Raw genomic sequence first — 15,956 nt, 5'->3', positions numbered from 1 at the left:
TGTATAGGGAGAATGGAAAGGGCATGGGAGATATGGGCTGCATGGGGATATATGGGAGCATGGTGAGATGGGGGCATGTGGAAATGAGGGATAGTGTGGAGTGAAAGCTTGAAGGCCTGACAGTCATGATTAAAATTGGGCCAGTCCCCAGTAAACAGAGGCGGGCATCAAGCCTATTGGTTTTGCCATCCATCCACTTCCGCCTCAGGCCTGCCTTCGGAGGCAGTAGGCACAACTCCATTTCCCCTCACCCCACAATACCTCCTCAGAATGAAAATATGGTGGGTGGTGGCCTTCTTAATGGAGACAGGTCTGCAAACCATCTCCTTCACTGGCCCACAATCAGTAACACAGGGGGATGGGGAGTGGACTGGTTATGAGTGACAGTCTGAGAGATATCTGAAACTTTGTATGTGAGTGGGGGATTCTGTGCAGGGAAGCCCGTAGCAGAGATGTTTCATACCTGTAGCCGTATAGCATGCTCATGTTTCCTCTTCATGTCATTTATGTACCAGGCCACACCCGTCATGGTGTCTATGGCTTCCTCAATCACCTCATAACCCTCCTGGCTGGCATCAAAGTGCTTTGCTATTTCCTGTGAGGAAGATGGACAGGAATACAGATATATAGGAACAAGAAAAGGCCGTTCAGCCACTGGAGCCTGCTCCACCATTTGAGTAGATCTTGGCCAATCTGTATTGTAACTCCATTTACCCACATTTGCTTCCGTGGAAACATGGAAAATAGATGCAGTAGTTCATCTGGCCCTTTGAGCCTGTCCTGCTATTCAATATGATCATGGCTGATCCCCTATCTCAACGCCGTATGCCCGCACTTTCATCATATCCCTTGATGCCATATCCCTTACCCAACAAAAAGCTTTTATTAATTTTAGTCTTCAAAGCTAGAATTATGCCCCACAGCCTTTTGGGGGGGGAGAGAGTTCCAGATTGTGTGAAGAAGTGCTTCCTGACCTCACCCCTAACTCTAATTTTAAGGTTTTGCTCCCTCATTCTGGATTCCTCTACCAGAAGAAATAGTTTCTCTTCATCTAACCTATCAAACTCCCTTAACCATCCCTAACACTCCAATTGGATCACCCCTTAATCTTCTGTACACAAGAAAAAAATGAATGCATTTCTATAGTGCCTTTCACATCCACAAAATGTTCTAAAGTGCTTTATAGCCAATGAAGTACATTTGAAATGCAGCCACCGATGTAATGTAGGAGTTACAGCACCCACCCAACTTGCACACAACAAGCTCCCACAAACAGTTATGTGATAATGACCAGATAATTTGTTTTTTGTGATTGAAGGATAAATATTGGCTAGGACACCGGGGACCTGCTGTTCTTCGAAATAGCATTGTGGGACCTGTTAGTTCACCTGAGGGCGTAGACAGGGCCTTGGTTCAACATCTCATCCAAAAGGTGGCAGAGCAGCACTCCTTCAGTACTGCACAGTAGTGTCAGCCAAGAGCCACAAGTCCTGGAGTCAGAATTGAACCCACAATCTTCTGAAGCAGATGAGAGTGCTACCAACTGAACTACACTGACACTATCAAGGTCTCTGATTGTCTTCATGATTTAATCTACTTTAGCCCCAGTATCATACTGTATAAATGTTAGCCTTTCTTTTTCTCTTCAGAGCTCCCATGTTTATTTTTTGTCTATTCAACCAAATGGCTGAAAAAATACAGACTGAAATTTATCCCCTTATACTTGCTTTGTTCTAAGTCTCCCTTTCACATACTCGCCAGATCCACCAGTCTGCAAGAGAGACATTCCTCTAATTTTTCATCAGATTCCAGACATTGCAATTTTATACATTTGTGATGTTTTCTACTTCTGGGATCATACTGTGAATTAAATAAACTGCTTACATCTACAATCTCTGTACCTTTCAGCACTTTTAAACAGCTGAATCATGTACTTGCAGCTGTGAGGAGAATATTGCCTGACTTTTAAAACCACAATGTTCAGTAGCTAACTCACAATTCTCTACCAAGTGATTCTTGTGCAACTGTACTGTGGAAAGATTGAGCCTGATATTGCATCCATCCTGTTAATTGTATTAAATTGTTCTAAATTGTGTGCAGGTAGTTTGTATTAACTGGGGATTCAATAATGTTACTATAAAAAAGGACAGGCAAACTGTAATTGCTGGATGAGGAGGTGCATGTTTGTAACATGTGCCTCTGTAAATAAATGCTTATGAAAGTGTGTAAAGATTGGCTCTAGTTCTATCATTCATCAACTGGTTCTCTGGAATTTATTCACTGAATATATTCAAGGCTGAGTTGGGTAGATTTTTTAATCAACAAGGGAGTCAAGGGTTATGGGGTGGGGGGCAGACAGAAAAGTGGAGTTGAGGCCAGAATCAGATTAGCCATGATCTTATTGAATGGCGGCGTAGACTCAAGGGGCCAAATGGCCTATTCCCACTTCTAATTTTTGGGTTCTTGTGGTGAATTGGTGTTTCACTGCTTCCAAAGCCAATATATCCATCTCTCATTCACCAACACATCACTGATTTAAAAATGCAGCCTCTGTATCAGCAGTCGCTAGGGAGTGAGCCCCAAATGGAATAGCTTGGATCAATCTGGTTGGTTGTAACACTGAACCATATGGATATCATCTGATATTCATCCTTGGGATGTTGACATCGCTGGCAACATCCCAAGCCAACATTTGCTGTCCATCCCTAGGTGCCCCTGGGAAGGTGATCGTGGGCCTTCTTCTTGAACCACAGCAGGTTTTTATACAACTGAGTGGCTTGCTTTGTCCACTTCAGAGGGCAGTTAAGAGTAATCCATGTTGGTGTGAGACTGGAGTCACTAAAGTCAGTAAGGTGAGGAAATCTGTTGACTTTATCCAGTCTGGCATATAGGTGACTCTAGACTCCAGAAATTGGTTGACTCTTAATTGCCCTCTGAAATGGCTGAGCAAGCCATGCATTTGTATCAAACCATACAAAGAAGTTGAGAAAGAATAAATCCGGATGAACCAGATGGCATCAACCTAGGTATCAGAAACGTCCTCCTCAAGAACATCTGCCAAAATTGGGAACACTCTCCCAAAGAATAGTCAAGCAACAGCCAGACATAGACATACACAATGATTCATACCTTACAGCCAATATCCTAGATTCCTTCATCACATCCCTGGGTATGTCTTGTCCCACTGACATCACAGACACCAATCTTCAGCCAATTTAATTCACTCCACTCCACATGATATCAAGGCTGAAGGCACCAGATATTGCAAAGGCTATGGGCACTGGAAACATCCTGGCAATAGTACTGAAGACCCATGCTCCAGAACTAGCCATGCCCCTAGTCAAGCTGGTCCAGGAAAGCTACAACTGGCATCTACCCAACAATATGGAAAATTACGCAGCTATATCCAATCCACAAAAAACAAGACAGAACCACCAGAGGTGGCAACATAGTGGTATATAGTCAGGACAGAGAGACCCTGGGGTCCTCAGCATAGACTCCAGGTCCAATGAAGTCTCATGGCATCAGGCCAAACATAAGCAAGAAAACCTCCTACCTGGTTACCACCTTCCACCCTCTCTCAGTTGATCAATCCATGTTGAACACCAGTTTGAAGAAGTACTGAGGGTGGCAAGGGCAGAGTATATGTTCTGGGTGAGGGACTTCAATGTCCATCAGCAAGAGTGGCTCAGTATCACCACCATTGACTGAACTGCTAAGTCCTCAAGGATCTATCTGGCAGACTGGGCCTGCACCAGGTGGAGAGAGAATGAACATGAGGAAAATACCAAATTGACCTCGTCCTCACCAATCTACCTGTCAAAGATGGCATCTGTCCATGACCTTATTGGTAGGAGTGACCATGGCACAGTCCTTGTGAAGACTGTGAAATGAGATAGGTTTTGAAGAGATCTGGCATTTCAAAAATGGGCATGCTTGAGGTACTGTGGGCCATCAGCAGCAGAATTGCATTAAGCCACAAGCTGTCTATCTCATGGCCTGGCATATCCCTTACTCTACCATTACCATCAAGCTAGGGGACCAACCTTGGGTCAATGAAGAGTGCAGGAGGTCATGCCAAGAGTAACACCAGGCATACCCAAAAATGAACCTGGTAAAACTACAACACAGGACTACATAAACTGCTTAACATGCAAAGTAGACAGAGCTAAGTAATTCCGCAACCGATGGTTTAGATCAAAGCTCTGCAGCCCTGCCACATCCAGTCACAAATGGTAGTGGATGGTTAAAGAACTCACCAGAGAGAAGACACCACAAATATCCCTATCCTAGGGGAGTCCAGTGTGTCAAAGATAAGGCTGATGCATTGCAACCATAGTGAGCCAAAGGTGTCAAGTGGATGATGCATCCAGTCTCCTCCTGAGGTCCTTTAGCATCACAGATGCAAGTCTTCAGCCAATTGAATTCATTTCACATGGTAACAAGGCTGAAGGCACTGGATACAGCAAAGGCTATGGACCCTGACAACTTCCTGGCAATAGTACGGAAGATCCATGATCCAGAACAAGCCATTTCCAAGTTAAGCTGTCCCAGAACAGCCATCAAGCGGCACTTACTCAGCAACAACCTGCTCACCTACTCACAATTTGAGTTCCACGAGGGCCACTCAGTTCCAAACTAGCATCTACCCAATAATATGGAAAATTACAGAGTGATGTCCAATCTATAAAAAGCAGGACAAATCCAATCGGTCAATTACTGCCCGTTATTCTACTGTCGATCATCAACAAAGTGATGGAAGGGGTCATCAACAGTGCTATCAAGCGGCACTTACTCAGCAATAACCTGCTCACTGACTCACAGTTTGGGTTCCACCAGGGCCGCTCAGTTCCAGACCACATTATGGCCTAGGTATAAATATGGACATTACAGCTGAATTCCAGAGGTGAGAGTGACAACCCATGACAAGGCAGAATTTGGCCAAGTGCAACATCAAGGAATCCTAGCAAAACTGAAAATAATGGGGATCAGGGGGAATGTACTCCACTGGTTGGAGTCATACCTAGCAACAGGGAATATGGTTGTGTTGCTGGAGGCCAATCATCTCAGTCGTAGGACATCACTGCAAGAGTTTCTCAGGGTAGTGTCCTCAGCCTAATCATCTTCAGCTGCTTCATCAATGACCTTCCCTCCATCATATGGTCAGAAGTGGGGATTTTCACTGATGATTGCACAATGTTCAGTACCATTTGTGACTCCACAGATACTGAAGCAGTTCATGTCTGCATGCAGCAAGACCTAGACAAAATTCAGTCTTGGGCTGATAAGTAGCAAGTAACATTCACACCATGCAAGTTCTAGGAAATAACCATCTCCAACAAGAAAAAATTGAACCATCTCCCCATTGTCATAAAGCTATTAATATATATAATATTATTGGAAGATATTTTTCTTTTAAAATAGAGGTTTAGTTTGTGTGCGTGTCTTAATTGGATTAAAGACAGCTACTCTGGGTGCTTTGATGTGTACTAATTTTGATATGTAAGAGAGATAGTGTGCATTTGCATTTTTTAAATAGAGCATTCAAGAAATGGGGTGAAAACCACCTAGCTAGCTGATACCAAGCGATATGTTTATATTAAAATAACATTGGTACTATGAAAGGGATTTTATTGTTAAAAGGTGGAGTTCAAAGAGGCTGGTGAGACAATGAGAATTTACATTCAATGAGCAGTGCTGGGTATAATTTCAGCAGTTTTTTGTGTGTGCAGGGCAGAGGCAATGTAACATCAAAGCAGCTGTGAGCCTACTCCTGTATGTACAGGAACCAAAGTGAAAAAACCTCATTTTGAATTTGTAAGGTGAAAATGCTTTAGCTGGGGGAGGAGCTTCTGGTCGGTGAATGGGGGGCGGGGCCCAAGCTGACGCGTAAAATTACGCGGGATGACATCGGGCAGAACTCCTGACGTCACCCCGCGACATTTCCATTTTCAGGTCGGCAGGGGCGCTGTCGAGTCAGCTGTGTGCCCGCCGACCTGTCAACGGCCTATTGAGGCCATTAAGAAACCAATTTAGTTAATTGACAGGGCTGCCCGTCCAACCTTAAGGTTGGCGGGCAGGCTGGGAGCCCTGGCGGGCTTCAGAAAACACATGAAACCACATCCACGGACGGGATGAGGTTTCATGAGGGTTTTTAAATATTTAATAAAGGTTTCGTTAAAAGTGATGAACATGTCCCAACTCATGTGACATGAGGGGACATGTCAGGGAAATTTTTTAAACATTTGTCATAAAAGTTTTAATTCCGAAGCAGTCTCCCTGAGGCAGCACTTAGCCTCAGGGAGATCAGTGCGCTCTTCCGCACGCATGCGTGAAAGAGCGCACTCCCGGTTGAGGGAATCCCACCCCCCCCACCACCACCACCGCCCACGCAGGGAGCGCAAAGCATGACCTGGCGGACATCACGCTGGGCAGGCCTTAGGACAGCTGATGATTATGAGTTAGATCATAGAACTTTTTTCCCTTTACACTTTCAAATTGGCAAAGGTCAAAAAGTGGGAAGGTGAAAGGAATGCAGGTAGTCAAGGAAGAGAAGGAGTAGCTGGAAGTTCCCAGGAAGCTTTTTCACAGAATATAAAGGAAGGTGTTGAAGGTAGAACTGACATTTGAAAATTGAGGTGTTTTCATTGTAATAAAGTGAGGCACATGAAGTCAATACGTTGGAGATTGTAGGGAAACATCTGTAGGAATTGTTGGGGTGCAGAAAAGCTCTGGAAGTAAAAATACTGTGGGTTCTGAGGCTCAGGCACAGGAGAAACCAGGGGTTTGTGTGCTGGTGAAACAGGGAGAATCAGTGAAAGGTGAAGAAGTGGGATTGTGTTCATAGTTTACGCAAGAGAATTCTGAGGAGCTGGGTGCAGAAATATTTAAAGATTGTGTGTGTGAAGGGGAGGCCTTTCCATGTGTACAGGGTGGAGTAGGTAAAGATGTTAAAATTTTAAAGAGACACAGGGGCTGATCAGTCCTTAATGTTGTGGGATAGTGATATTTGTTGTTCAAAGGGAGTATTGCAGGAGAAGGTAATAATAAGTGGGGCTCATGGAGATACTAAACCTATTCCGTTGTGGAAGACAGGTGGAGTGGTGGAAAAATTGCCCATTGAAAGGGATTCAATTTATTCTGGGTAATGATATAGCTGGATCACAAATATGGGTGTTACGTATGGTAGTTAAGCAGCCTGTAGAAGTGTTTTTAACAGAGGTGTTACAGAAGGAACACCCTGGATTGTTTCCTGATTGGGTTATAACAAGATCAAAGGCTCATCCAGAAGAACAAGACGAACAAGATAAGCAAGCAGTTCAAGGGTAGCAAGAAGGTGTCAAAATCCAATTAGCTGGCACTGTATTTGATAACATTGTTCAGGATGAAGGAATGCAGGACAGTTCAGTTGAAGTGTTTAACTCAAAGAGGTTAGTGGAGTTACAGAAAAATGATTTGCAATTAAAACAGTTATATCAGAAAGCTTATTCAGAAATGGAAGCAAAATGTAATCCAGCATGTTATTATCTTCGAGGGGATACTTTGATGAGAAAATGGAGGTCGGATCATGTCTCAGCAAATGAAAGCTAGAGCGAGGTGCATCAGATTGTTATCCCATTTGGGTATAGAAATGAGATTCTGAGGATTGCTCATGAAATTCCAATGGGGGGGACATTTAGGAATTAGGAAAACACAGGAAAAGATATAGAGGTTTTTTTTTGGCCAGGATTGCACAGGGATATAGTCAAATTCTGTAGAACCTGTTATACATGTCAAGTAACAGGAAAACCACAAGTAGTGATTAAGCCAACGCCTTTGATCCCAATGCCAGCATTTGAAGAATCTTTTACCTGGGTCATGATTGATTGTGTAGGACCCCTCCCTAAGACTAAAAGTGGAAAGCAGTATTTATTGACAATAATGGATGTGTCTGCCAGGTTTCCTGAAGCAATACCTTTTAAAAAATATTACAACTAAGAAGATTGTGGCAGAGTTAATTAAACTTTTCACATGATAAAGAAATATAATCAGATCAGGGGTCAATTTTCATGTCACATCTGTTTAAGGAAGTAATGACCAGTTTGGGGATAAAACAGTTTAAGTCAGCAGCTTACCATCCTGAATCACATGGGGCTTTGGAAGGATGCCATCAAACTTTTAAAACTATGATAAGAGCATACTGCCTTGATTATGCGCAGGATTGGGGTGGGTAATTCCATTCTTGCTATTTGCTATTAAAGACGCTCCTAATGCATCGACTGGTTTTAGCCCTTTTGAACTAGTTTATGGTCATGAGGTAAGGGGACCACCAAAATTGATTCATGAGAAATTGGTGGGTCAAAATTCAGAAATTATTCTCCTGGATTACATATTAAATTTCAGGGAAAAGATTGAACCGAGCATGTGAGCTGGCTAGGGAACATTTAAAGATATCACAGCAAGTGATGAAAGTGAAAGCAGATAAGAAAGCTAAAATTCACAGTTATGTTCCTGAAGAGAAAGTACTAGTTTTGTTAGCAGTACTGGGTAATTCATTAAACGCAAGATTTAGTGGGCCTTACAGGATTGAAACGAAATTGAGTAAAGTAAATTATTTAATAAATACTCCAGGTAGAAGAAAGAAGCAGAGGGTGTGTCATGTAAATATGCTTAAAAATACTTTAATGGGAAGAGGAACAAAAGGAGTTGTTAGTGATGGGGGATGATGAGAAAGAGATAGAAGTGCAGGACTCGGAAATTGATTTTCCTCTGCAAGTGTCAAATTGATTTGGAAAAGCTATTGCAGTCACACAAACTTATTTGTGGAAATAAGTTGGGACACATTGAGTTTTACATGACGTATGAATGGGAATATCACCTTCAATAAGGCAACAACCTTTTGGATTAAATCCGGCAAAGTTATCACAAGTACAAAAAGAAATTGATTTCATGCTTCAAAATGATATCATTGAGTTTAGTTGCAGTAACTGGAGTTTGCCTGTTGTACTAGTACCAAAACTGGATGGAACACAAAGACTGTGTGTGGACTATTGAAAGGTGAATGCAGTGACAAAAGCAGATTCCTATCCTACACCACGGTTGGATGATTGCATTGGGAAAGTGGGACAATCGGAATTTATCACAAAGATTGACTTGCTAAAAGGATATTGGCAGGTACAGTTGTCGGAGAAAGCAAAGGAGATATTAGGTTTTGTAATGCCAAGTGGACTATATCTGTTTCAAGTCATGCCATTTGGTATGAAGAATGCATCTGCAACATTTCAAAGATTGACAAACAAAGTAATTGCAGGTCTAAGCAATTGTGCTGTTTATATTGATGATTTAATCATTTTCAGTCAGACATGGGAGGAGCATTTACAGCATCTAGAAGAATTATTTACTTGATTACAAAAAGCTAATTTGGTGATGAACTTGGCTAAAAGTGAATTTGCAAAAGCGCAAGTTACGTATCTAGGCCATACCATTGGACATGGTAAGGTGGCTCCAAGAGATGCCAAAGTCAAGGCTATGGTGGATTTCCCAGTGCCTACAACAAAACGAGAAGTTTTGAGATTTCTGGGCATGAGTGGGTTTTATCAGAAGTTTGTACCAAATTTTAGCCACGTGGTTGGTCCACTGACTGAACAATTGAAAAAGAACAAGAAGTTTCAATGGACACTGGAGTGTCAGAAGGCATTCGATAGTTTGAAAACTGTATTAACTATGATACCAGTGTTGGCAGTACCCCATTATGCAAGTAATTCAAATTGGCCATTGACGCAAGCGATATAGGTAGTGGGGCTATACTCTTACAAGATGGCGGCACTGGAATTGAAAAACCAATAGGGTATTTTTTATGGAAGCTGAATGTACGACAGAGAAGATATTCAACAATCGAAAAAGAGACCTTGGGTTTGGTGTTAGCATTGCAGCATTTTGAAATTTATGTTGCAAACAATTAATCAGAAACGATTGTTTATACAGACCATAATCCTTTGAGTTTTGCACAAATTTCGAGACAAAAGTGCAAGGCTTTTCAGATGCAGTCTATTATTATAACCATTTAATCTATGTATTATACATATAGCTGGAAGAGAAAATCTGTTCACAGATGCGTTATCAAGAGTTTGAAGCCTATAGAAAAATGGGACATTTTTTTAAAAACCTAGACAGTGAAATGGAGTGATTTCGGTTGATACCAAGGGCTTGTGTATATACATTTTTATGTTAATGCATGCATCTGGTAATGTAATAGTGTAATAAGTATAGGAGATAATGTGAGATGGATTATTAAAATGAAGCCATCTTTTAGAATTATAACAGTTCATTTGTTGATAAGTTGGGGGATGTCATAAAGCTATTAATGTATATAATATTATTGGAAAATATTTTTCTTTTAAAATAGAGGTTCAGTTTGTGTGTGTATCTTAACTGGATTAAAGCCAGCTAGTCTGGGTGCTTTGATTTGTACTAGTTTTGATATGTAAGAGAGATAGAGTGTATTTGCATTTTTTGAAAAGAGCATTCAAGAAATGGGGTGAAAACTACCACCTAGCTAGCAGATACCAAGCGATATGTTTATATTCCTAATAAAATTGGAACTATGAAAGGGATTTTATTGTTAAAAGGTGGAGTTCGAAGAGGCTGATGAGACAACGAGAATTTACATTCAATGAGCAGTGCTGGGTATAACTTCAGCAGTTCTTTGTGTGTGCAGGGCAGAAGCAATATAACATCAAAGCAGCTTTGAGCCTACCACTGTCTGTTCAGGAACCAAAGTGAAAATAACCTCATTTTGACTTTGTAAGGTGAAAATGCTTTGCCTGGTGTCTGGTTAAGTCTATGGGTTGCTGTTGCCTAAATGGAGATTAGCTTGGGAATTTGTTAAAAGTTATGATAGTACTAATTTGTAGCCATGTGTCTATATATTTTAACCTACGTAAATTAATACAATGTTTCATTTAGTTTAATGTAAAATCTTGAGAACTGTTGGTCTGATTCCTGAATTTGGAGTTGCATCTCAAGCATAACACTTAAACTTATAGGTTATGACAGTTGTTTAAAGTTTCCCTCTGGGATTTTTTAATAACTCAGCTGTACCAACCACATTGGTCATAACACACGTAATGTTCACCAGCAGTACATTTGCCAAACCTCCACTATCAACATCCTGGGAGTAACCATTGACCAGAAACTGAGTTGGACTAGCCATATAAATACTGTGGCTACAAGAGCAGGTCAGAGGAATCCTGCAACGAGTAATTCACTTCCTGACTCCCCAAAGCTTGTCCACCATCTACAAGGCACAAGTTAGGAGTATAATGGAATATTCCCCACTTCCCTGGATGAGTGCAGCTCCAACAATACTCAAGAAGCTTGACACCATTGAGGGAAAGCAACCCACTTGATTGGCACCCCATCCACCAACTTAAGCATTCACTCCCTCCACCATCAACGCACACTGGCAGCAGTGTGTACCATTTACAAGAAGCACTGCAACAACTCGCTAAGCCTCCTTTGACAGCACCTTCCAAACCCACGACCTCTACCACCTAGAAAGAGGAGGGTAGCAGACACATGGGAACATAACCACCTGCAAGTTCCCTTCCAAGCCACATACCATCCTGACTTGGAAATATATCACCGTTCCTTCACTGTCACTGGATCAAAACACTGAAACTCCCTTCCTAACAGCATTGTGGGTGTACCTACACCACATGGACTACAGCGGTTTAAGTCGGTGGCTCACCACCACTTTTTAAAGGGAAATTAGTATATGGACAATAAATGTTGGCCTAGCTCACAATGAAAGATTAAAAAAGCACTGACAGGCCAGACCCAGTAAGGATGGCAGATTTCTTTTCCTAAATGATGTTAGTGATCCAGTTGGGTTTTTAGGATAATCAAACAGCTTCTATAAAGACCAGTTTTTTTTTAAGGTTGTTTTTATTGAACCAAATTCAAATTCTCAAAGTTGGTGGGTGGATGGGTGTTTAACTGAATTGGCTGAACCACTGCATTCCTGTTGCCTTATGCAGACCAAGCCAGTTTCAAACAGGATGCTGAAATTAGCACTGGCACCTCTGAGTGCAAGGTGGGGGGGAAAGAGGGAAAAGGATGGAAAATGTTCCTGATTCGGATTGCTATCTGGTGGCTCCTGATGGAACATCTAGTGAGGAGGAGGAGGAGAGTGGGATCCTGTGTAAGCCCCACGTGGTTAAATATTCTCTACACATGACGAATAGACACCTGGAATGAGATATCTCTGACACTCAGACACTCAGTAAGGAAACCATGCTTTTGGGAGAAAGAATGAATCTGCATTTCTATCCCGCCTTTCATGACCTCAGCACAACCCAAATCACTTTACAGCCAATGAATGCTTTTTAGAAACATAGTCGCTATTATAATGCAGGGAATGCCACAGCCAATTTGAGATAATCTCTTCTAGTCACGTTAGTTGAGGGAGAAATACTGACCAGGACACTGGGGAACCTACTCTCCTTCAAAAACAGAAGACTTTTACACCCAGGCCAGAGGGCAGAGGAACCACAATTTAACATCTTATCTGACAGACGGCATCTCCAATATTGCAGCCGTCCCCCAGTACTGCAATTGGGACTGTCAGTCTGAATCACATTTTCAAATCTCTGGAGCAGGGCTCAAAACCACGACCTTCTGACCCAGAGATGAGAGAGCTACCACTAAGCCACGGCTTGAGGAAAGAGAATAAATTTAACTATTGTATTTTTCCAATATTAATTTAAAATATTCCACACAAATGCAGAGACAAAGGCTAGTGATGCCTTCACAAGAGCGTATGCGGAGTTCCAGGATTGCTCTCCTGGGAATAGCCCGATATAACTGACATAAAGGGGTTTGACCCCTTGCTCTGTGTTCACCTGGGCACAGCTGTCTTACCTGCAGCAGGAGATGGTACTTGAGGATCCTCTGAACGGGTTTCAGCAGGTAGGAACCCAGTGGGAGGTAGCGCTTCAGAGTTGACTGGCGCTCCCTGAAGAATTTGGCAAGGATCTTGTTCCTCATGCATTCGGTCAGTGCCGCCACAGAGCTGTGGGATTTAAAAGGGAGAGAGGAAGAGACGCTTCAATTGAGGGAGAAGGAAATGGGAGTGAATAGTGAAGAGGACAGCAGCAGACTTCAGTAGGGCACAGATAGACTAGTGAAACGGGAAGCTGAAATCTAATGGAGCGCATTGTGAATCATACAACCAAGGAGGGGGCCATTCAGCCCATCATGCCTATTTGTAAGTATTTAAACGAATCCCTTTTAAAAGTTACTAGTGAATTTCCTTTTACTACCCTTTCAGGCAGCACAGCCCAGATCATTACTCGATATGTTTAAAAAAATTATCCTGATCTTGCCTCTGTTTTTGCCAATTAGTTGTGTCCTCTGTTTACTGACCCTCTTGCCAATGGAAACAATTTCTCCCTATTTGATCCCCACAATTTTGAATACCCCTATTAAATCTCCCCTTAACCCTCTCTGCTCGAAGGAGAACAATCCCAGCTTCTCTGACAAATCTGGAGTGAGACTTCTGATGCAGAGACAAAGGTGCTGCCAATGAGCAAGGCTGACATTCAAAGGCAGCTTTACATGGACATCAACACTAGCATAGGCTTGTTGGGCCAATTATTCTGTGGCCATACTAGGTATGAGCCATTCTGGACACCATTACTGGTGAGTGTGGCTTGCCTTTGTGTACAGAATAAGAAAGCCACTGATGAACTGTCGAAGGGTCATGAGGACTCGAAACGTCAACTCTTTTCTTCTCCGCCAATGCTGCCAGACCTGCTGAGTTTTTCCAGGTAATTCTGTTTTTGTCACTGATGAACAACCCTCTTTTGCACTTAACCCCAGTATGTACATTGTTAAAATGGCAAACAGATGTGATAATTTGAACAGAAGATTACTTACTTGGGGTAGTTGGTGCAGTACTGAGTGTAGATATCAAAATCCTGACTCTGCAAGAGAGAACAGAAACATCTGTGACCTGACTGGTGAGTGAACTGTACAGAATCTCAACAGGTGACCGCTCCTGACATCCCTACTTACCTAATTTATATTAAAGTTGCGGTCAAGGTGGGAGCCGGCTTGCTTTCTATATTAGTGAATGAATGGCCACCAGCTGCTCAACCATGAGGGCCACCACAGTCGACACCAACCCTACTGTTATCCGACAACCAAACATGCCTTGTTCTTCGTTTAAGAGCTCCTCAGGCTAACTGAGGACCATTAGACAGAATTCTTTCAGGAAATAACATTTTGGGATTCAATGCATGATTAATTTGTGACATGGGAATTTACAAACACAAAATTCACTGGCAGGAAAAGATCAGCTGCTTCATCAAGCCTGCCCATTCCGTGACGTCTGTATCTAAACGCTTTTCCCCACCACCACTCACCCCACAAACCACGTAGCCTCTCATGAGAGGAAAAAGAGAAAAAACAGAATGAAAATGCAAGGCCAATAAGGGAAAAAACACCAGGTGGTAAGGGTAGCAGGCATGAGACGAACTAGTGACTTTGGTCCTACGTTTCCTAAAGCTTTCTCCCGCTGGGATTTTCCTCATTTTATGTCTGGGTCTGCTGTAACTCTTTCTAGTCAAACCAAATAAACAAGATCAGGGGTAAAATAAAAGGCAGCCCCCTAAAGGGATATTGCAAGGATAAAAGATAAAATTTAAAAGGAACTTTAACAACACTAAATCAAAATGAATTAATAGGGATTGATCGATATGATTAGTCAACAACTCCATTATCATTATATCAGGCGATTTTCAGGATGGCAGAAAGTGAACTTGATGGACTTTGGTCTTTTTGCAATTTCTATGTTCCTAAATATTTATGATTCTACTTGTTCTTCCTCCTGTCTAATTTGGTTACGACACGATGGCTAATGCATAATTGCTTGCTCTTCCTGCTTTGCTCCTTCTAGATCTTTCCAAGTACCAGCACAGACCAGAGCAATCAAATAAATCTATGTCAACTCAATTGATGTGAGGCTCATAATGCAATGAGTGATGTATTTACCCATTGACTTGCTAGGGATTTGGTTATCGATTTATACATCATACATTAGGGTCAAGAAATAAAGTGACACACTATGCGACTACACCAACTGAGTTACCATGGGATCTGATGATCACCCTGTTGTTTTCAAACAGTGTACAACAGTGCATATTGAAAGAACCCAGTTACATTTTCAATTATTATGCTCATCAAGTTGAGCAAAAAATGTGCTGGGAGCACAACATCTATCTTCAAGTTTGTTGACATTTCTGATGGTGATGCTGTATCTACCCTGAGAGCGTTTGATGAGCCAGAGCAGAGGGATTTTTACTCTGCATATAACCCCCGTGCTGCATCTGTCCTGGGACATGTTTGACGGAGACAGCGTAGAAGGAACTTTACTCTGTATCCCTGTCTTGGGAGTGTTTGATGGGACAGTGTAGAGGGAGCTTTACTCTGTACTTAATCTCATGCTGTACTGCCCTGGGAGTGCTTAGTGGGTCAGTGTAGAGGGAGAGTTACTCTGAATCCTGTGCTGTAGCTGCCTTGGGAGTTTCTCCAACTCCCTCACAGTTTTAATTTTTGTTATTGTGAATTAATAATATTATTTTAAAGGTGATTTATAAAAGCAAGTTGTAGTTTGATGTTGCAAAGATGCTAATCTGTGGTATGGACTAGTTTATCTCTCAGCCAGCTTCCCACCTGTACAGGTCTGATACTTTTAACTGTCTATTCTTCACTATCCCGCCCAGGGCGGTCAAGAGTGAGGAACTGGGGAGGGACAGAGATGTATGAGTCAGGCCTGGTGGCATTTAGTACAGATCCTTGACCTGAATTATGAACCTTCCAATCTCCATAGCCACCTGTGAACAAGACCTCATCTTTTGATTAGGCACTTTACAACCTTCCAGATTCAACATCAAATTCGACAACATTAGATTATA

At 42.1% G+C, this 15,956-nt stretch overlaps 2 protein-coding genes across 6 annotated transcripts in view; one reads left to right on the top strand and one right to left on the bottom strand.

Annotated features, from left to right (window-relative positions):
- The window catches only part of LOC121292469 (pleckstrin homology domain-containing family G member 3), a 198,184-nt gene that overhangs the window by 33,379 nt on the left and 148,849 nt on the right, over nt 1-15,956 (bottom strand). For all 5 annotated transcript variants that reach the window (XM_041214442.1, XM_041214441.1, XM_041214444.1 and 2 more), the window contains 3 exons: nt 13,918-13,964; nt 12,901-13,051; nt 464-595 (listed from right to left, as the gene is read on the bottom strand). In XM_041214442.1, the coding sequence (XP_041070376.1) occupies nt 464-595; nt 12,901-13,051; nt 13,918-13,964 (330 nt within the window). The remainder of the gene's footprint in view (nt 1-463; nt 596-12,900; nt 13,052-13,917; nt 13,965-15,956) is intronic.
- srp14 (signal recognition particle 14) overlaps nt 1-15,956 on the top strand; it is an 84,423-nt gene that overhangs the window by 48,967 nt on the left and 19,500 nt on the right. The window lies entirely within an intron of this gene.

This window comes from Carcharodon carcharias, chromosome 20 (genome assembly GCF_017639515.1).
Source record: "Carcharodon carcharias isolate sCarCar2 chromosome 20, sCarCar2.pri, whole genome shotgun sequence".
Classification (NCBI taxonomy): domain Eukaryota; kingdom Metazoa; phylum Chordata; class Chondrichthyes; order Lamniformes; family Lamnidae; genus Carcharodon; species Carcharodon carcharias.
The sequence above is the reverse complement of the archived record's forward strand: the minus strand, read 5'-3'. Positions and strand labels throughout refer to the sequence as shown.